Below are 23,008 nucleotides of genomic sequence, written 5' to 3'. Positions count from 1 at the left end.
AGGTCAGCGTCACACCCGCTGCACCTCAGGCAGCAGTCCCGTGGCCTGCACAAAGATGCTTGGCACCCTGCAGCGCGTGCTCCTTGCCACCCCAGAGCTTGGGGACAGGGTCCAGTGGCCCCAGGGAGCTCTGGAGCAGCTTCAGCTGCAAGAGCTTTGAGCCCTGGTGCTGGAGAGCCCGGCGCGAGGTCCTGCACACCCCACCTCCTGCGTTATTGCAGTGCAAGTAGCCTGCAACGTACTGCTGACGGACCATGAGTGCACGGGAACAAATCTGCGATGGAAGACGTCTCTGTAATTACAGAATAAATTGCTTATCGATAATGCCCACAACCATTTCTCAAAGAGGCAGAAGCCCTAACACCCTCACTACCTGTGATCTACAGCTGTTTAAGGAAAAACATTACTCGGAATCTCAAATTTAATAAATTGTTGATTTACCCAAGCAGGGTCTGACCTTATAAAGGTTTAAAAAGGGAACTTAAATGCATAAAACTAATGAAATTCAAAGTGCATGTTGCCACAGTAATAGGAAGTCAGATTAAAATAAATATTAAAATAGCACTTTGGGAATACTTTTTGGCTGCAGATTGAAACCCACTTCTCTGAAGGAGGAATACGCACGGTAATAACAAAGCGAAGCGATAAGGGACTAACTGATCTGCTCCAGGCTGAAGAGCAAACCCCACCTGGCCCTGACGCAAGCGTCGTTTGAACACGCCGCTCCTCCGGCGCGAATAACGACACCCTCGAGTTCAGAATTTAATTGTTATAAAACCAGCATGTATACATTAGAATATATACTATCCTAATGGTGTATTAAACAATACTGAAACAAAATTCTTTGAAAAGATTAATGTATATACAGTCAAAAAACTGTTGTTTGGAACAAGAGAATGGTTATTCCACTGCAAATTTCAAAATTCAATTTTTTTTTGTTCCCATTTGATATGAGAAAAACGTTTGCCACCAAGTGGGAATCCCAACTCCAAACCAGCTCTGACCACAGAAATAGCACCCAACTACGGCTTCACTTCCCAGCTCGGTGAGAAATGGAAAAAACTTACAGCAGCTACCCATGGCAGAAGTGTTTAGCAGTATATTAGTAGTTACTACCTATTTTTGCAGCTGGTATTAGTAGTACTAGTAGTCTGGCTTATTTAGTTCAAGTACCTTTCTTTGAATAAAGAGGGATTTTTTTTGCAGCAAATCAACGTGAAGAGCGTTGTAACTCCAAGGCTGTGCTCATCAAGAGGAACCATCACAGACAGCATGGACAAGCTCACTACATTTCCTACCCAAAACAGTCAGTGGCTCTCTTGAAAATGCAAAAATCGATGACAAAAAATACACAAGGTGCTGTAATTTTGCCTTGAGCATCATTCCTGGTGCAGAAGAGGGAGGAGGGCAGCTGGGCACTCGCTGCCCACCGGGATGGTCCTGCTCTGGAGATGCTCTCCCAGCCTGGGATGGGGCTCCCTCCCAGCTCCCTTCACCTTTTCAGGCGCAAAGAAATGCCATGCACTATCTCTGTCCCGCTCCCAGCAGCAGTTTCACTCTGTGCATTTATTTCATCGCTGCATTTATTTAGTTGATAACTATCCAAGTTATCAGCTTGGATGCCTCAGCCACCCTGTGACATGGGCTGGGCTGTCTCTCACTTGCACCAGTTGAATGTGTCCGTGAAATTTTAAGACCAGAAGGAATCAGCTGTCAAATACTCTAACTAAATACAGGAGAGATGTCCCAGGAAAGAACATGAATCAAAGAATCATAGCATGGTTTGGGTTGGAAGGGACCTTAAAGGTCATCTAGTTCCAACCCCCGTGCCATGGGCAGGGACACCTTCCCCTAGATCAGGTTGCTCAAAGCCTCATCCAACCTGGCCTTGCAGAGAATAAATGAATTATGAGAACGGTCATACGGAATCAGACGCAGGGCCACACTCATTGCCAGGATGCTCTGATGTTTGTATGTCTTATACCCATCTATGAATCCTGGTTTTTTTGTTGTTACACAAATCTGAACTGCAGCTCATCCCCTTTTTTCATTACAGTCTCCTTTATCACTGATAAAAACATTAACTAGCATCGAGCTGCTCACTGGTTCCTAAGGAATTCCCCCCCAGTGCCACTAGATCGTTCATTAACAATTAGATTGAGATATCTTGATAACGCAGGATTTCACCCGTTTGACAGGGGCTGTATTGATCTTGCACCACCCTAATTGCTGAATTAGAAATGTTGGGTGATGCTCAGCCAAACGTCTCCGCAGGGTCCGAATTCAGCAGCGCTCTCACAGTTAACCAGCCGAGTTATAATTTTGTCCAAGGAAAAAATATCAAGTGCGTTTGACTAAGCTTATTAACTTTTACACTGTCGAGGTTTCCATTTATTATATTCTGCCCATTAAGGCTTTTATCAGGAGAAGGTCAGACAGGCAGCTCTATTAATCTGCCCACAATCACCGGCAGGTTAGGCAGCTGGGAAGATGCCATTTTCTTTCCTTTTTTTTTAATTTTGAAATTGAAAAAACAACGGCTTTCTTCTTGCTTTCTAAAACTCCCTCCTTTTCCAGCATAAAGCCGACACGGCGACAAACCAAGGCACAACCGACCAGCCCCCCACCCTGGCGCAGCCCAGCGAGCCGAAGCAATGCCCACTGCCAGCCCTCTGCTTGCCCAACCTCCCCCAGGTCTGCTGAGCTCCCACAGTCCTTCGAGGGGCTACAAAAATTAACCCTCAGCTCCGTGCAAGAGAAGAGGCTGAACTGCAAGGCTGCTTGCCACGCAGAGCTAAAAATCACTCCGATAGATTAATTTAGACCCAGGTTTGCTTCTCCATCTGATACTTCTCCTGATTAAAAAGGTGCAGATCTTCCCTTGTTCCACTCGGGAGATGAAACCAGCCTTTCTGTTTAGGGCTGGTGCCAATGCCCTGGCAGGCTGGGAGGAGTTGGAGAAGGACTAGGAGGGAACATCTGATGGAGATGATCAGAAACATGAACAGCATAATGAAAACCAAGGGTCAAAGCAATCCTTCACAGAATCGAGCTCAGCTGTGTAAGATGTCGCAAGCACCTCAGATTTTTTCTGTCTGTTTTTTCCCTTCTGTAAAAATGTCTGTTCTTCATTGCAACAGCAAGAATCGGGAAGGCTTTAAAAACAAAATCCTTTTTACAGCCAAAACAAACATTAGACTGTTTGCTGGTTAACGTTTAATTTCAGAAAAAAAAATCATTTGTCCTAAACCTAACTTCTGACGGCATGGCAGAGCCAGTGAAAAGATGTCAGCAGCTTTAGGAAAGATGAAAGCAATACAATGACATAGTACTCCTTTACAATTCCGCTCCAGTAAATCGGTACAGCCTTCTTATTTGGGAATTCCGAGGTGAAGTCGGGGCCTGGAGGAGGGCATTGCTCTAATCTAACTCATGTGGGTTCATTGGTGCCACTAAATTTTACAGATGAGACCCAAGCTTGGAGCCAGCAGCCCAAGAGGTGTCAGCAGCTCCTTGTTCATACAGAACGCTACGTTGGGAGCGATAACCACGCGAGGTACACGCCAACACCGTTCACATCTTTGCTATAAAATCAGCAATGACATTAACCAAAATCTATACATGTGGCTGGTAACTCGCTCTCGTTCAGGCATGGTGTGTGGAAAAACTCAAGAGACGTGCAGCAGTTTCCCCCAAATTTCACGTTCCCCTCCTTGAACACACCGGCCACGTCCATCTGCTCAGCTGCCACCAAACCCCGGCGGCACTCACATCCATGGGGGCTCGGCATTTTTGAGCCGAGCAAACCCTTTGGGAGCTGCTGCCCATTTACGCAGCTGGGAAACATGGATTGCATCCCTTTCCCTGCCTGGTGGATATTCAAATGGGTCTCCTGCTTGCTGGGTAACCGATCTAATTACTACATTATAGTATATAAAAAGAACATGAAAACAAATGGCACCATCGCCATCACTTCGCAAAGAGCACGCCCTGCTCAGGCTTTCCAAAGAAGAGCTGGATTTGTCCATGGAAGGGAGCTCCCAGCTTCACATCTATATCAAAAATAAGCAAAACGGGGACAAGCAAGTCCTTTCTATTAGTAGAAAAAGAGGGGAAACAAATGACTGTTTACCTGCGGTAAAACCAAGGGTACGAGAAGCAAACAAATTAAGATAAAGCATGAAAAGAGAGAAGACGTGTAGACGCTCACGCCCAAAAGAGGGAGGTTGGGATAACGAACAAGAATTAGAGCTGCTCAGCTACGAGCAGAGATTTGACCTAGTTGGTTTGACTGAAACCTGATGTGAACATCCACATGACTGATTTTAAGAATCACTGAATGTAACCTATTTAGAAAAAAAAAAAAAAAGAGGTAGCTAAGGAAAAGGGGAGTTGCACTCTAGGTCAAAACAGCACCGGGTTTGACTCGAAAAAAACATAATTCCTAATGTTTACAGGTCGGCATAGAAGCTGCGTGGGATAATATCAAATATTAGCTGGTATATACTGCCTATTAGCAAGTCAGACTAGAAAATAGGACACGCAACCTTTTAATAAATAAACAGAAAAGGCAGAGTCTGACGTGGAGGGCCTCCGGTTTCAGCTACATGCACCGAAAGTCTCACACTAGTGATGCTAAAACATCCACAGAGCTCGGGAGTTGTGCTGACGGCAGCTTCACAGCTCTCAAAGTGCTACGTCCAGCACGGGGAATCCTGCGTTGGACCCTGCTTCAACAGGTAAAAGAAGCAGTTACAGAATTCAAAATCAGCATCTGCTTCAATACAGGTGCCCCCGACTTAACCACACTTACGTCCACACAGGACAAAGTTCACACTGGAAAAGTGTGTACTGGATGCTTTCAAAATGAGGAATGCCACACAACCGAAAACAAAACAGAAAATATGAAACGGTGACTGCAAACTGCCAGGGAGTACTTTATCAGGTGTCAGCACAAGCACCCTGCTGAAAGGCCGCGGTGTTTAATGAATTGCTTTTGTGAGCAGTGGAAAAATCCCATTCTCCCGCAGCTTTGTGCTCCAGGGTTGCTTGATCCCCGTCAAATAAGACGCAGCCTCTGTCAGGCACTTTCCCTGGGACCAAGGCATTCCCAACGCGCATCTCCTGGTGCTGGATAGTATATCTGAGCTCCTGCTCAAGGCTTTCACCTGATCTGGGCAATCACTCGGGTCTCTAACCTCCACCCTGTTCTCATAAATATAGAGGAACACGGTAACCTCACGTCCTCGGCCTCCCTGGTCAACCCCACCGGGGCTGGGCTTCAAGGAGAGGCTGCCAGGCAGGCGGTGCCACAAGCCCCTTGCACTTAATGCACCAGATTAACGACTTTCCCCAGAGCAACCACGTCCCAGCACGACGCTGCCGTGTGGCAAACAGCACCACGACGCACGGCGTGCCACCCGCCTCCTCCGGCCCCTGGCTTTGCAGAAGATAACGCACTGAGCGGTGTTGCCAGCTTTTCCCTTGGTTTAAAACGTAGAGGTCTACACAATCCATGGAAAGGGAACAAGAACCAGAAGTTTTCCAGTTTACAGCCACATCAGAGGTGCATGACTCGGTATACTTCAAAGTCAAGATTAGGAAAAGCCTCAAGTTCACCACAAACCCGTTATCCTCCATCTTACCAGCATCACGCCTAGTTCAACCGAGAACCGGCAACGGGCTCACGCATCAACGTCACTCACGCTGCTGTACGAAGCACCATCTGCCACCTTATTAGCTGAATCCTACGTACCCAAAGAGGGGTTTATGACTGATGTAAGCTCTAAATAGACATTTACTTGCTAATTTTCGTTCCCGCGCACTGCCTTTTTGTAAGTGTTTGTGAATCATTATCAATTGCAGTTGGACTAGATGATGGTCCCTTCTAACTATTCTATTCTATTCTATTCTATTCTATTCTATTCTATTCTATTCTATTCTATTCTATTCTATTCTATCCTATCCTATCCTATCCTATCCTAATTCTACTCTATTCTAATTCTATTCTAATTCCATCCCATTTCAATTTTGCTAAGTGGCAAATAAATACTTAATTTGCACTGAACTTGGCCCTGGTTGAGCTAAGAGCAATCTCCCTTAGAGCGCTTTGCACCATAAAACCAGAGCAAGGGCTGCTCACACCCACCAGCCCAGCATCTCCAAACTTTTCTCCAGAGAATCCCAAGATTCTACTAGTCACGCTCTGTAAAGCATGACGAACATCTGCCACTGAATGCAAGGAAACTGATCCCCATAGAGTCCAGAGCGGCTTCTATGAACCCCAAGACCTGAACCTGAGCCAGGGGAGACTCTTGCATATGTCTCATGAGCTCTCGCAAGCCAGAAAGTCACCGAGTGATCTGCAGACCCTCACATGCTGCTCTTTCACCTGCCAATGCCTGAAACGTGCTGCCACTGCTGTCAGGATCTTGGCCAAGCTCCTCAGAGTCACCAGCAACTGGCATGACAGAAGAGCCTGCAGGTAATGATCTCAGTCCAATATATATCAATGAGATTTCTTCTGAGATAGCTGTACAGGAGCAGGCACACTGAAGGTTGAAAGATTTGAGCAGGTCTCCTTTTCAAGTGATATAACTGTTGCTGAGAACATTTACGATCTTGAACTTCAAAGCATTAAAATCTCTCAGGGATAAGTGGGGTGTCCGATATCCATTCTGCCTCAGCGACAGGGAAAATCTGTTTCCTCTGTGATAGCAGAAAACTACACGTAAATCTTCCAGAGACAGAGCAGAAGCCACTTCTTGATCATGATGCAATTAGCCGCAGGGGGCAAGAGCAGGGGTAGAGCTAGCTGCTGAGAGCCACAAGCACACAGAGGCAAAGCAAGACCTCCAGCTCCATCGTGCCTGGAGACACGCTGTCCCTGGGGTCAACGTGGAGCTATCAGAAAGGTTCACTGGATTTCTGACCAAGTGTCTGCATCTATCTAGGCACTTAGGAAGTACCTGGAAGATACAAAGTAAAGAGGAATGGTAGCTCTTCCGGTGTACAGGTGCAGTGGGTAGGTCAGTGGACCATCAGTGGAGGTGAAGACCAGCCTTGGAGCCCTTGAGGAGAGCTGGAAGGAGAGGAGGCAGTGGGCACCTCAGTCCTTGGCCCCAAGGATACTGCTGAAGGGGAGGATGCTCAGCACGTCTGCCCGACTGCAGGACTCATTAAGTTCTCCCACATCAAGCATATCGAACCCTACATTAATTCAGGTGAGGGCTAGGGGTGGCCATGGTCGGGGCACACTGCAGGCTGGATGGTAAAGCAGGCTGCTGCTTGCAGAGCTCCTCTCCTCTTTATTGCAGGGCTTGGAAGGTCTACATGGAATGATGAAGAGCCCTGTGACTGACACCAGGGAGCACGTAGTGAAAGGGCAGCTGAAACGGGGATAAACGTCCCCAGAAGACAGTGCGAGGCATGGGCTGACAGCCATCCCTTCAATCTGATTTCCACCCAGCTGTTCGATGTGCAGCCTTCATACCTTTCCCAGGTCCAACCAATTGCTGCGAGCAAGTCATTTACGCACGTTAAAAATCATGTAATTTGTAAAGGGTCATGACAACCTCGAAAATACGGCCAACACCACAAAGGACAAGTGTGACGGGTAGAGTACCCCAGCCAAGGAGCAACTGCTGCCCTCTGCCTCCGTTCACTTACATCTCATCACCAGGCAACAGCAATTAAATGGTAAAAGAGCCGATTGCCACAGTCATGTTCAGTTGAAGACCTTTGTCTTAGCAAAACTAACAGCAGGAATTACCGTGCTGTAGTTATGAAACACCAGCAAAGCCAAAAGATAAACCACAGCATGAAGCTAAGGAATTGTTACGGCACACGGTTCATGAAAGCTTATCTTGTAAATCTAGGATGATAAACGTGCTCCCCTTGAGAGCCTCTCTGATTTTAATTGGCAGCAACACGACGTTCTGCTTAGGTTGTTAACCATTCCCTAAACCAACGCAGAATAAAGCCACCTGCTCTCGACTTAGTCCCACGACATGCACAGCGCCTGCTTTGAGACGCCAAAATTGAACACAGACACTTTCAGTAACGGTGACCGTAAGAGGCTCAGCTTCAATCTATTGCAGGACTGGAAAAAAACCCACAAATACACACGACTACTATCATATTTAGATTTAAACGTGGACAAAAAATTAAATCAGAAACAAGTGAGAAAGTTTGTTAAAAAGAAATGAAAAGCAGCAGGTGGAAGGGTAAGAAAGGGAAGTTTCCATGGCACCTGTTAGCATTACAGGGCCTCAGGCAAAACACACACTGTCAAGAAAGGGTTTAAGACGTGGCCATAACAAGGCAATGTAATTAAAGAGTGGAGCAAATAATGCTACAGGAGTAAAAGGAAAACCTTCAAAAAGTAAAAATTGTATTCAGATGAGGAAAAAACAAAAAAAACCCACCATATTTTGGCAAATTATATTTAAAAACCTAATAAAGCATGCAAAAAAAAAAAAAATCCCTTCAGGAACAACTCATAAATTGGGCCAAAACAAAGATTTTCTAAAACTTTAGAAATAGGAAATCTGCAAAAGAATCAGAAAAACTGAAAGACAATTGAAATGCAACAGAAATATTCAAGGAATGCAAGAGTGTGAAAGAAAAGATAAACCCAACCTTTGCCACGCTGTTTGCTAAGGAGAAATTTATGAATGTTCCCACACCAGAATCATTTCACGTACAGGATTAGTCCAAAAAATCGCCTCAGTAGAAAAAATGTTAGGATAAAAATCTAGCAAGAAAGAAGGAAAAAAAGAAGTAGAAGATGGTGAAATAAGGGGAAGCCTTCTTGTGGGTTAATAACTGGTTACGATTTAGGACACCAAGGACAGAGGTAGATGGTCAAGTTTTCACACGCAGAGTTGCAGGACCTTGCCGTGGGATAAATGGGTCATCTTCATAAATGGCCTGGAAGGAGGGGAATAACGATGGGAGAAGTTTGCTGAGCCCTACAAATTTATTCAGCATATTCAAAGCTAAAACTGAATGGAAAGAGCTTTAGAAGGCTCTCCTGAAAGGGATGTCTTGAAACGCCGTGGCAGGTGAAATCCAAGGTCAAGAAAAGCAGAGTAACGCACGGAAGATAAGACAACCATAGCCACGCGTAGCGATGGGCTCTAGATGAGATATTGCCACTCTGCAAAGAGTTCTTCGAGCCATTTTGGACAGTTCTCAGAAAATGTCAATTTAATGCTCATCAACAAATATAGAACAATCTACAAAAAAATAGACAATTAAGTTATTTTGGGAAAAACGCATTCTGGAAAGCAATTCAAAGAGAAGAGCAGAGGCAGCCTGTTCTCTTGACTTGCTTCTGGCTTTTTTCCCCCATCGGAGAGTGGCACGAAGGTCTGGTTTTGCAAGGCTCCCTTTTGAGTTTCAGGCTTGGTTCCGTCCAGGAGCTGGAGAGATTTATTTCTGCAGCTGTTGGCCCGTTGTGGATAAGTGCTCCAACGTGAGACCCGTTTGCTGCTGGTGGGTAAAAAGGGGTCAATCCCAGGGGTATGGCTCCACCCGGACAGCATTCACGGTCCTGTCCACACCACCCACTGGTACCCATGCTTCTACAAAACCCCCGGCAGCAAGAAGTTTGCTTTTGACCATTAAGAGCCTGGGAAGGCTGCAGGGCCCTTTTTTTTTTGGATGAGTTCCACCCATGCTCCAAAATTAAAAGCTGATGCAAAAAAATGTATCATTATCCATCTCCGTGACAGCTTGAGTCAACCGAACTCAGCCCGGAACGAGGAACAACACTCATTCCAGGCATAAAAAAATAGGAAGATCCATCAGAAAGAGAAGTGCTGTTAAAAAAGAGGCAGTAATGATATACCAGAAAGAAAGCGGCTTGTATTTTTAGAAAAAGGAAAGAAAAACCCAGTTAAAACAGCAATTTCCAGGAGAGGAAATCAGACTACCACACTGCAGAGAGACAAGCAGCTCCTGGTGACTGCAGCCAGCGGCAAGAGAAAAATCCTGACTTTGCACGCCTATTTGTTTGAGCCTGAGCAAACAGAACACGAGACCCAATATATATTTTTTTTTGTGGCTGTGAAAAACTGTAGCTTTTTTATCCACCTTGCAAAGGTGTCTTTGCGCTTCGCCACATTTTGGCCACCTCATAATCGCCCCTCTAACTCTTCCCCAGGCCATTTAGGTCCTTAACGAGTTTTTCGTTGTTGTCTCAGGTTACCAGAAGAGCTGACATCTAAGGTGTGGAAGATAAATCAAGAGAAGATCATTTGGACAGGGACTGAGGAAACAGTGATCAACTCATGTCCTTCCTGAAGAGCTCCAAGTACTGCGCATGTAGAGGGGCACGTGGTAAAACCGATGAGCCCACGCCTTCTTGCAAGGAGTAGACATTCGTGTCCAACACGGCCAGATACCACTGGGTGAAAACTTCACATCAGGTTGTGGTTGTCAGAAACACTTGTCAGCTGCTAAAGTTTCTCCATCCCTGACATTCTCTTCATCAGCAGACGTGGTCCAACAATGTCTGTTATTGAAGAGGAGACCATGGTTGCAAGTGCCTGCTGGGGACTGGGGCTGCAACAATATAGTTGTTTGTGTGGCTTAGATTTGCACTTTCTGGGTTTTGGAGATTTGAATTGGAAACTCAAATGCCAACAGCAAACCGAACTCACAATTAACAATCTTTTTTTTGTGTGTAAAACTTGTTATTCACAACAGGAAAGAAAAAGCAAACCCAAAGAATACATTACCAACACTGTTAGAGACACCATCAACTTCAGTATTTCAAGCTGTTCGGTTTAAATGTACTTTTGAAATAGGAGAGTCTGAAATTCCCCTGCCAAATTCTTTATAGGATCAAAGGAAAATGCTTCTCCAGCATCTGCAATTCTTTGAGGCGCTTTGTCCCTGCGCGCGTTTCCCTGCCGCGCATACCTCAGACCAGAACATCTGTCCCCAGAGAGACTGACACATCTGTGTATTTGATGTATCTGCCCTCACAGTCCCATCAAAAGGCTTAACTTGGCAGAAATGGACGCAGGTAAAATTTAAGGCTGATGAGTTTACTTGGTAAGTGAACTGGATTTTAGATATGTTGGTAAGCAGAAGGCATTTTATTACTACCCAAAGCAGCTCGTCGATTTTGTTTGCACATTTCAAAGAAAAAGAAAGACGTGATAATTTGTTAATTCAGAGTGTTTGGGATCGTATTTTTCATTAAGAACAGACCTAAAGTAAGTTGTTAGTTATCAACATGGGTTGGATGAAACTGAGTTGTATGGCCAGCAGGAATCACATCCCAATCCAGTGACCAGTGCAGCTAGGAGAGACTTCAAGATGAGAAAGGCAGATAAAATACAGTACAAAAGGGACATCTATGGAGATACTTCTTTCGAGTCTACTCCCAGAGTGATGTTTCTGGATGCCTTATTTTGGCCAGCTTACAGTAATCAATGGCATATAACGTAATAACAAGGACCATCTTTTCCACTCAGGCAAGAACTGATGTTCTGTCATAATTTTCATGTCACCAGTCCAAACCAAGCCTAATAAAGCAGTAAATGGGCTTTATCTGCCCTGACAATCACCACCACGAGAGTTTCAGAGGACAGCAAAGGACCACATTGCCCCCTCCGCTCCTCTTCCACTGCCGAGCCCGAGGCGGTAGGATCTGACGGTGAGGGAGGAGGGCAGGCTGGGGCTGCGCTTGCAGGACCAGCAGACTCAAACATCTCCACTCTATATGAATTGGAAATAACCTGTCTTTCCTTGCGTGCTCCCCAGCTACAGGATTCCCAAAGCAAAACATCCACAACAACTTGCAGAAAAGGAGCACGCTTGGAAATTTCCGTTCTTTGGGACTACGGAGCTGCCCTAAATAAATAAAAAGGGATAGTTGGGGCAGACGCTGAGCAGCATGGACCAATTTACAGCGACGTAAGCAGAACCCAGCATCGCCTCCTCACGTACGCCGGCGTCGGGAGTATTTACGGAAAGCTACCGATGCCGCCTGGCCCCGACACAATGTGTTCCAGCACTATCTGCTGCAGACATCTCGTAAGTTCGTATCAGAGGAGATTCAGGCCATGGATGTGCTTTGGGAGCAGCCTGACAGTGGCTCCCCCACCCTCCTAAGAGCCCTTCCCAGCAGAGAGTTAGAGGAGAGCAGAGAAAGTCCGCAAGAGCAGCGGACCAACATCTGCCTGGTCCATCGAGAAATCTTGCTACAAACAGGTAAAAAGAAACCCAAAATATGGTGGATTACCATTGGTGGGCAAAAGAAAAAAGCTGACGCACTTCAGAAGAAATATGGGTAAGATCTGCGCACTTCAAGGACAACACGCGGTTCGCTGCATCCTATTGCTGGTCCCACAAGGACTCCATTAATGGGGCCCAAACTTGGAGCCCCACAACGAGTTCCAGACACAACACAACCCAAGTTACTGTAGAGGAGCTACTGAAAAAGCATACTGCAAAATTAAAATGGAAAAAAAAATGCATTACTCCATCCTGTAGACTTGGAGGTTATTGCCAAGCACAACGAGAACGGTTTAGGCTGCGACCACCTTGAGTGCTTTAACTAACTAGACCAAACTGGCCAGGACAACACGTGATGGCATCACCTCGCTCAACTGCAGCGCAGACGTACCTGGAAAGGCTTCAAACCATCAGCGTTTACTCTGGCAGTTAACTGGGAGGTTAGTGTTTAAAAAGAAAAGAAAAAAAAAAAGAAAGAAAGAATGAAAGAAAAGAAAGAAAAAACCCAACCAAACAACGATTTGTCTCCCTAAGAAGATTAATAGGTGCATTTAAGAAATCAGTCTGTAGGCTTAATGAGAAAGAGGCAGCAAAATCCTAAATGTGAGACCTCCTACAGTTTCTCAGTCCAGCTGTACAATCAAATAATAGTTTATGTAACCAGGATTGGAACAAAATAAATTAAAAGTAATTTCATGTTTCATCAAAGGAAAAAGTACAGCTCAGAGTCAACGTGGAGAAAAATCTAGTTCAGCATTGCGTTTTCCCCAAGCCTTTCAGAGGCTTTGTATTATCAGCTGATTTGTTTTTTTTTTTACACAAGAGGAAGGCAAATTACCAAGTCCCTTAAGAACTTATTATACATTTCCAAATTTCAACTATTCTTATTTTATAACTCATAACTTCACATATCTGTAACTGAAATGTTTTCTTTAGGAGATGAAAGGAAAAAAAACCAAACCAAAACAACAACCACCACGCTTTTTTCCAGGGTGCAATCTGTCTTTTCTGGTTTAAAAAAATAAAAATAAAAAAGTGGTTAACAGCTACTACATGTCAATCTTTAAAAGTAATTCCCACACACAATTTCATCCTTTTGCAGGCATTAAATATGGCAAAATCTCCTCATGCTCCTCAAGTCTAGACGGGTGCCGGAATGATGCAAGGTACCAACAGACTCTTTCTCATACTGGGGAGCCCACAGCAGACCCAGCTGGGTCTCACGCGGGCTGGCAAGAGGGGCAGGATCCCTCTGAATCCATTTAACAGCTGACGAAGACATATCTAGCATTGACTTCACACCCATGTACAACTTCCAAGGACAGAGCACCCTGAGAAGGAGCACCCTGAGACCACGTCAGAAGAGGTCACGTACTCCAAGTGTCTCCTAACAGAGCTCAAAATCCATAAATAAAGCCAAATTCCAAAGTAAATCCCCACAGTCACGACGTATGATCCTCAGGAGAGCACCAGTCCTGCAAAGCGATGTCTGCTGGAGCCAGGGTCTGAGCTCGGGATCAGCCTTGCATCCCTCTGGGCAATTGGAGAAGCCTGTGGACACCCATTGCGAGGAAAGAATCAAAACAGGCTAAAAAGCAACGTTCTACTGGCAGGGGAGGAAAAAAAAAAAAAAAAGAAAAAAGGTTCAAAGACTGTTCTCAGTTATTGACATCTGGCCTCTGAAAGTCTCCCTACCCTGTAATACCTACATAGACATCTGTGCCCCTGGCACCCGGGGCCGGATGGAGGAGGGCATGCCAACCTCAATCACATCGGCCGAAACACTGAATTTTGTCACATCCACAACATTTTGGTGTCACAAGGTGATTTTTTTTTTTTCCTGCAGTCTTCAGAGGAGCTGTCAAATCCTGATCTGAAAACCATTCAGTGTGGGAAACTGCTTTGTCACGTCTGAGAGACTATGGTCCCTGGCAGGTCCCAGAGCCAAGCAAAGAACCTGCTCGAAGAAACTCAAAATTCAGCAGCATTTCTCAACCAGCATGGATTTGTTTTCCCTACAGCATCTGCCTGCTCTAGGTGGTGTTACAGCTGTCAAAAAAGGGGGAAACGCTCCGAGAGGAGGGCAGGAGATGCTCTTCTCATAGAGAGCAGCTAAATATGCTCCAGCAGCTGAGGTTCAGATGAGTGCAGGTGGGACAGGCAGCAAGTCCCAGGGAGGAGATGGCAGCCTGCACCTCACATGGGGCTTCAGAAGCTGCAGGACGTCCCAGGCAGAAGTCACAGCATGGCACTGGAGCCCACTCACAGAGAATGAGAAAACACTGAGAAACACAGGGACGGCCTCAACAGTCTTCAGGGAGGAGGTAAAGAGCTTCTTGTGGGTCAGAGGGGCCTGGGCAGAGCTTGCTGCAACTTGAGAAGCCACTGCGTAACTGTGACGCAGCAAGAAGACTTGGTATCCAGAGGATGTCCCTTCCTTACCTCCCATACCACCTGCTGCCTGGCTGTGAACACGGAGGAGAGGGGCATGGTGGACAAGAGTAGAACCATCACATCACCTCCAAAGGCGCAGCTTTGAGTCCTGACCCACGTGCCCCTGCTGTGTCTCAGCCATGCAACCTGCCCCATCGTCTGGCTGTGGAACCAGAAATGGCTGAACATCCCAGTCACCATCCCTCCCCACTGTGAAACCAGCTAGCCAGGATGGCCCAAGTCCAAGTCTTCGAACGCACCTGCGCTTGAAGGAGTTGTTATCCCTCAGGAAGACACATGGAAGTTAAACTATATCTGCATGTGTCGAACACCTGGACTACCGCAGGCAAAACAAAGCTGTGTTTTGGCTTTGCGAAGGAGAGTATCTCGTTTAAGATCTTAGTCGTCACCTTGATAGTGGGACTATATGATGGGGTGACTAATGGTGTCTACTTAGTGGGCAACGGCTCAGAGGTCTTCTCCAGTCCTGTGCTCCTACCTTTGCCCACTGATACAATCACTTGGCTGTTGGATAACTGAGTCAATCATCAGCAAACACTAACGGTGTCTGAGTGGAGATGTTCCTCTTGGTTGCTCTGAGGTAAAGGCTCTTCCTAACATCAGGAAGCAAGAGGAAGACAAGAGCAATGGGTTTCCAAGAAGAACTGCTGCTGCAGGAGACACCAAAGACAAGGACAGGAGAAAGGTCTGCGGACTCTGATAGGCAAGAAGCAGACTGGGCAGGAGAAGAGGTTTTTTTGTTGTAGCTCTTCTTAGAAGATGCCTAATACACTTTACCACATTAAATACACACACTTTTTCCTCTGTAGACAATGACCTAGAAACACAAGTAAATCATTTTTGACAAAAGAGAATGCACCAAACTATTTAATCACATCTTCAGGGGGAATAAAGCCAGTACGAACAGCTAATCTGCTGTACAGCGCAGAAACCATATTTTGGGCTGAGGGAGACTGTATATTTTAGGAAGCGAAGCTTTTATTTAAGCTTTGTGTGATCATACATCCTATCGCACCCTCTGGTAAACTGCTGCTACGCTTATTTATGCTCACTGTTTATATAGATTGCACTGCCAGTTGGTAGCTTGGGCCTCTGAGCTCCAGATTTTGTTTCACCTTTGTTAGCCATCACGACAATCTTTACCACCCAGGGCCAGCAGTCAGGCCGGATGGCATGCCATCGCTTTTTGTCTCAAGCCAAACTATGTCATTTTTTTTAAAAAAAAAAAGGAGAGAAAAAAAATGGCATTCAGAAGCAGCTCTTCTTGGCTTGGCGGATGATGTTCCTCTGCCTTTGAGAAGCTCAGCATGGGCAGTGAGTGCTGTCTCCTGCCCCATCAACCCACTGCCCCCAGTCTGTTAATGGGGCTGGGGTCTATCCTTGATATCAAACACACACTAGTAAGCTCTAAAGAGGCCAAGAGGCAGCAAGAGACCATCACCAGCGTAGTTAAGTCATCTTTGACATTACATATCAGCGGAGTATGGGTGAGGAGCCCCCAGGAACATGCCTTCCAGCCTCGCCGTAAATCACCGGCCAGCGCTAATAGGATGCAACGATACTGCTCCCTCTTGCAGGCTCCTAAATAGCTCGTTGGAGGCACTGGGTGTTCTCAGCAGGGAGCCAGCTCACTGTATTTATAAAAACTTTTCATCGTCAGTGACATGAAAAGCAGTCTGCCAAGCCCGGTGATGACTGACAGGCTGCACAGCAGCGCTTCGGGGTCACGTCGAAGCTCAGCACCTCCAGGCACTAAAAAAGACACCAAACCCCTGTTTGTAAGAACAGTCGCACCCATGGATTGATGCAAAAATAACAAATCTGTCATTCAAACAGACGTTTGAAAACACAGTGATGGCTCGACAGCAACGATCTCAATCTCCAGAATATACGTGCAACACTCATAACAGTTTATGATGTGTAGGACTGGGATGACCATCAGCACTTGCTGTCACTCACCAGCCCAGAAAAAAAAAAACAAACGAGCAGCGTCCAGGAGCAGCGGTGCCCATCAGTAAAGACAACGTGATCATCTTAGCTCCACATTTAGGGAAAAAACAGAGCACCATTGCTGTGGAGCCCATTCCACCCTACCGAGGTACCTGCCTTTGGGAAATGCTGTTTGTGCCCTGACTGCCCATCACATCCTCCCCAATGTGCATCTCACACGCTAGAAAACGAGTCTGGTATTGCAAGGGGATTACTAGAAACACAGCGTGGGCCGACGGCGTGCCATGGTGGCAGGCAGGCTGGGGAACGAGAGAAGAGGGCTGCATGGAGAGGCAGGGCTTGCCGCAGGCAGCCTGGCTTTTTTCTGGCATGTAGGTGTCCAGATGCATGTCGGGTATTCCCCAAACCAGTATAAACTGCAGGAATACGCCACAGCACTGAGTACCTGTTTGCACTGAATCAGCAACGTGATGAGAAGCATCAAATACATCCTCGGTTCAGACAGAAGAGAAAAGAAACAGCTTTGTCCCGTCATGTTGGAGAAGCGGAAGCCAGCCCGTCGCACTGCTCGGCACGACCCGCGGTGTGCCGGGACCCACCGGTTCCAGCGGACGCGGTCGCTCGAGCTGCGGCACTGCTCCCCAAGGCCAGTGGAAGAGGCTGAGCACCAGCACTCAGCATTTTGGGGCGCAGAAAGTGGCCCTGATGCAGCGGAAGGAGCCAAAGAGCCCTCCAACTTTCCAACCAGCACGAGCCAAGGGGAGAGAAGGAAATCAGCCCTTACAAATCCTGCCACGTCTTTCTTCCTGAGCAGAAGCAGACAGCGTAGGCAGGTCCAGCAGCCCCTCGGGCAGCAAACGTTAAAACATCCAGGTTGGTTTCAGCAGGGAGAAGCCCCAACCTGTGAAGCGGATTGCAAATCTGTGTATTTGTTTTGGAAATAAAGGCATTAATATTTCATGCCAAACATTCTGAATATTGATGAGCGCGTTCACAGCAGAGGTTTCGGAGTTACTTAAGCACCCAGGATTGTGCCGTCTAAATTCAGTGGCGTCACGGCTGCTGCCAGAGCTATCAGAAGTATGGAAAACACCCCTTGCTAAAGGGGAGCCGCGTCGCAGCTGACACCGCCTGCCCGTCATGGGAGAGGAAGATGAATCGAAGCCCAGGGGAATATTTAACACAGCAAATATTTTGACGTGATCCATCAAATAAGCCATTTTGCACTCCTCCTTTTACCTTTTCTTTCGCTCACACAAGGTCTGCGAGCTTGAAACGTTGCGTTTCTGCCTCTCCTCGCTTAAATCCAGCCTCAGCTCCCTCCTGACCCTCCAACATCTTACAGCAAATAAACCAATACTTACTAAGCATGGGTGCGTGGCAGGCTCTTCCAGAGTGCTACAGTTCAGCAAAAAGCCAGGAAAAATCTATTTTAATACTGTAGGAAAAGGTTTTCCAGTGATTCCTCTGACAGTAAGGTCCTGCTCAGGGCTCAGTCTCTCTGGGGACAGCAGCACATGGAAGCAAACCCGGAGCTGGCTCTCCAGCCCTGCCCGTAGCCCGCTTTTCCACCGGGCAGCCTTGTTTTCTTTCTAGCAGAGCAATATGAAAATGGACACTGACTGCTAATTTCTGCAAGCTTATGAAAAGTGCCCATTTAAAAAAAAAACAGGCAAACTTGATTTTAAAAAAAAAAATTTACTTTTACGTATACACTTATTACCTGTTATTGCTACGGCAGCAAGAAAACAGGCCAATACCCAGCAAAATCAAGTCAGCCACCAAAAGGGCAGAATGGAGCACCCGAACCACACTGTTTTTTCCAAACTTGAGCTATTTTCTCGAATTTGGAGGAGTGCTGCTTTCAGCCCTGTTCCTACCACGCTTTTTCCTGTTGCCTGATTCTCCTGACCGCCCAACAGACCGACGCTGAACGTACAGCAGGGTAAACAGGACCAAGGCTTGACGTGCAGCTCCAAGCCAAGCGAAGGCTTCGAGGGTGCTTGCAGTGCACGCGGGAGGTGCAGCCTGCTCAGTACTGGAAACTTCTCGGTCACTTGAAGACCTTCAGCTGGCAGCGTGCCTACCTGGGGGTTTGAGAAATTCAAGGGTACTGAGCAAAGCAGCTTCTTTATCGTGGAAAACAAAGATCCCAGCAGTCTCCGCTAGTGTGCCGTGGGAGAAAGCTTCCTCCAGACCCTGGAGCCCTGCAGCCAGCCCGGCTGTTTGCAAGACGCATCTCCCAGGCTCCGGAGGAACAGCCATGCTGAAAGCACTGCTGCTCCCACTGACAGCCCGAGTATTTGTGGCCGGTCCTCAACGCTTCCCAGGAGATCAACCCTCTTCCCTTCTCCTGTCCTTCAGCCTTAGCTCATGCATCCAGGTAGCAAAAAAAAGTCTTTTGCGAGCTCTGCAGCTGAGCAGTGGACAGATTGAAAACCTGAATGAATCGGGCACAAATCATGCACAGACAAATACGATCAGAAACAGCAATAAAGTCTTTCTCTTCAGGATACCAGGGAAAACAGCCACCTCAAGCGCCGTGCCCCAAGCTACGTTTCTAAGCTTGGGATTGTTCCTGCTCTGCCATCCAACTCCTTTTCATCAATCCATCAAGCTGCTCCGTAAAATGGGCTTGTCCCTTCTGATGAGGGGGTCTCTTTGGAGCAGCGAACCAGGACTGCGCTGCCAGGCAGCTGGGAAGTTTTCAGCCTGAACACATCCACAACTAATTTATGTTCCTTTCATCCTACGGGTTAATAACGCTCAATCTTTTCATCTCCTCTCAGGCGATGAAGGTTCCATTTGCCTGGGCAGACGAGCAGTAACCCCTCCCTCCTTCCCTCCTCCAACAGCACCATCCTGCCCGAGGACCAGAGCTGGGCACAGCCCTCCTAGGTGAGGATTTAGCAGAGCCTTGCGCAAGGGGAAGGTCTTCTCATCTGCACTGCAAACATCCCACTTGATGCAATCCTGCCCCGCGTCTGCCTTTTTCGGAGCTGTGCCCCGCCAGCAGAGCCCATAACTACCTCGCAGCCGAGGACCACACGCGCCCCCCCTTCATCCTCCAGCGCCGCTGCTCCCCGTCTCCGCCGCGCCTCACCCGAAGCATGCAGAAAATCAACTTTATAAACAGGGGTAGATGTTGCAACCCGGTGACACGACGTTACTTCTACAAGACATTCTCTACTCTCTGAAGTCTCTCTGTAGCGTACGCACAGTTTCCTGAACACAGTTGTTATGAATTTAAATACAAGATCCCAAAATCCACATACACAGGGAAATAATCTGAATACCTTAAAGGCAGAGCAAGTTGTGAAAAATTACATAGAAAAGCGATATTACCATGGTTTTCAGTGGCTTGCATACAGATTTACGGTACTTAATTCAGAGAAAAAAAACAAACTGCCCAAATGTTGAGAGAAATTCACTTTCTCTTGCCTTGTTACCTGGGAATTCTGGAGCAGTACTTCTGCACCGCACACCCGCTGCTCAGTCGGCACGAGCCGTGCTCTGCTAAACCTCTTCCAGCATCTGGCCTATCTTACGTGCCTGCTCCTGCATCACACAGAGATGACTTTCTTCTTGTCAGGCCTGTTTTTTTTTTTTTCCCCTTCATTTCCACTACGTTACCTTGAATCAAAATCCCTGAACGTTATCACAGCTCCCCACACCCCTCCCACACTCAGTCTTTAAACACTGGCACAGATCAGCGTCTTACCCATCCCACCACCGCTCTGCAGCAGCCTTCACCGCCAGCCCGCAGAGCCCCACATCGTTAATTGCATTAATTAATTGCAAGGGAGGGCAGCTCCCTGGCAGCAGTTCCCCAGGAGAGGCAGGAGCCTCAGCTCGGCGTGCGAGGGCTTGAGCACGGCACCGATATCAACGCGGTGTTTCTGGCTGGAGCAGAGCAAGGATGGCCAGCGCTGCAGGACCATGCTCTTCCACCCTGCCGGCCCCCTCTACTCCAGGACCCCCAAAGCCCCCGGGGACCCCCCACCCCGGTACCCAACAGCAAACTCATGTAGCAATGGGGGAGCCCCGTGGCAGCGCCGAAAACAGACAGAGACGGCGGATCTGCACGGCTCCCTCGGCTGATCTTGTTACGCCGGCCTGAACAGCCGTGTGGGTATTTAATTGTAAATTATTACAAGCAGCCGATGAACAAGTTCTCGCTGGCAGAATCCGAAGCAGAGGGGCCGGTGACTCGTTAGCAAGGGGAACTGGAAAAACATAAAGGCAAAGGGGCATGATTTTGCTCAGGGGTATTTTTTCATGCTCTCTGTGCAAAAGCTAACTGATTTTTACAAAGAAGAGCCTGCTCGCAGCTCGGGCACCCTGTGGGATCCCTCGATCCTGACTGGATGAGAACGTGCAGCCTGCAAGCAGGGATTGCAGCCGGCCGGGCTGGGAGCGAGAGGAAAGCAGCACCGGGTGAGACCGCAGCCTCCCGTCTGGGCTCCGCTTGCGTTCTCTGCGTTCTAAGTAACACAACCAGCAACAGGAGCAGCGCTCGTGGCTGCACGGGCAAGGCACAGAGCCCAAAATGCCACCACCTCGGCCACGCGCCGTGGGCGAACCGCCCGCTGAGTGCCCCGCGTCCCTCCGTGCAACTTCCTGCTCCTCGCCTTTGTTTTTCCAGAGAGGACGGTATTTGAGGATTGGCTTTTTTAAAAGGAATATCTCCAATCCCACACCCATGCCCGCTCCCGAAGCATCTCCCTCCCAGCTGGCTCTTCCTCGTGGAAGGAGAGCGGCTCGGCCCGGTTCCCCGCGAGGTTTCGCACCGATGACTCCTGGCAGGGCTGCACGTCCCTCCTGTTACATAACGGCCTTTCCCGTTTGGTGTTGGCTCCGGTTGGGGTGGCCGCGTTTGGGGCGCTCGCACGCCCCAGTGCTGCCGCCCGCGTGCTACCCACCCCGTGTCCCCCCACCCCAACCAGACCCCCAAGCCCACTCCCTGGCTTTCGGCTCACCACCCGCCATTTATCGCAGCCGTACAGATCCAGAGCCCCAGTCAGCTCCTTCTCTGCCTCCCCTTTTCTCCATGCTGCACCCCAAAATCCCCCCCAAGCCCTGGGTGCCCCTCGCTGCCCTCTGGGCCCCATCTCCCATCCAGGACCCCTCCTCCTCTTGCTGCTGCTCCCACTTGGCCCAGGCTCCCCCACCCCGAAATGCATCCCCCCTTCCTCCTAACCCCGCTCCCCCTGCAGCTGCCCTGGCCCTCGCTGCTGGACCCCCACCCACTGGGCAGCTCCTGCTGCTCTCCTGCCCCCAAAAAGCTGTGCTCCCCATCGAGGGCACCCCGTCCCTCTCCCACACCCAACCCCAAACTGCACCCCTGCCTCCCCCCAGCACCCACAGGCATCCCCGGGCCTGCACCCTCCAGCAGTGCCTTGCCTCGGGTGCCCCCATCTACCCCCTAAGCCCCGTCCACCTCCAATGCCCACCCACCTGCCGCCTTCCCCCTGCCCACCCGCACCCTGGTCTCCCCTCGCTTCGCACCCCTCGCCCCCCCTCCTGCCTGCCTTCACCTGCCCGCGCCCCGTACACCCGCACCCGAGGGGCACCTCCTGCCCCCCCACAGCCCCCGCACCCCCCAACCAGCCGCATCCACGACGCTCGTGCCCGGCACCCCCCCGCCCCAGCTCTGCCCCACGCACCCACCCACGACCCCGCAGCCCATCTGCTCCCACACCCCCCGCGCCCCCCGCCCCTACCGCCGCCGCTCCCGCACCCCGCACCTCCGCCCGCGCCCCCCGCGCCGCCCGGCCGCCCCGCGCGCTCTGACCTGGGCCCGGGCGCGGGCGCGCTGCCCGGGAGCTGTCCGCCGCCGCCCGGTGCTGAAGGCGGCTTGGCGGCGGCGGGCGGCGGCGGGACCCCGGTAGCAGCGGCGGCGGCGGCGGCGGGCGGCAGCTGCCCGTCGTCGCCGCCGCCCTCCAGGCTGGCCTCGTTGCCCATGGCGGGCCGGGCGGGACCGCTCCCTCAGCGCAGCGCCGCCTCCGCCGCCATCAGCCCCGCGCCGCCATCGCCGCCTGCCCCCGCCGCCCCGCGCATGCGCCGCCCCGCGCCCGCCCGCGCCGCGGGCACGCGCGCCGCCCGGCCAATCGCCGCCCGCCGCCCCGCCCTCCAGCCTCCCCCGCCGGCACGTGCCCCCCAGCCCGCGGGCGTGCGCCGCGGCAGCCAATGGCGGCGCGAGGCGACGGCGGGCGCGCGGAGGAGCCCCGCCCCGCCAAGCCCACCGGCCAATCGGCGCCCTGCAGCGCCCGCGCCCGCCAGGCGGCGCCCCGCGCGCTCACACCGCATCTGCTCTGCCGTGAGGTCACGCCTCGGCGACCAATGAGCACTC

General features: G+C 49.4%; 1 protein-coding gene across 2 annotated transcripts in view; it reads right to left on the bottom strand.

The window, feature by feature from the left end:
• BSN (bassoon presynaptic cytomatrix protein) overlaps positions 1-22,620 on the bottom strand; it is an 89,579-nt gene extending 66,959 nt beyond the window's left edge. For both annotated transcript variants that reach the window (XM_086618982.1, XM_086618983.1), the window contains exon 1: positions 22,451-22,620. In XM_086618982.1, coding sequence (XP_086475108.1) covers positions 22,451-22,620 — 170 coding nt within the window. The remainder of the gene's footprint in view (positions 1-22,450) is intronic.
• Positions 22,621-23,008: the final 388 nt, after the last annotated feature.

The sequence above is a fragment of the Tauraco erythrolophus genome, chromosome 12 (genome assembly GCF_009769465.1).
Source record: "Tauraco erythrolophus isolate bTauEry1 chromosome 12, bTauEry1.pri, whole genome shotgun sequence".
NCBI classification, from domain to species: Eukaryota; Metazoa; Chordata; class Aves; order Musophagiformes; family Musophagidae; genus Tauraco; species Tauraco erythrolophus.
The sequence above is the reverse complement of the archived record's forward strand: the minus strand, read 5'-3'. Positions and strand labels throughout refer to the sequence as shown.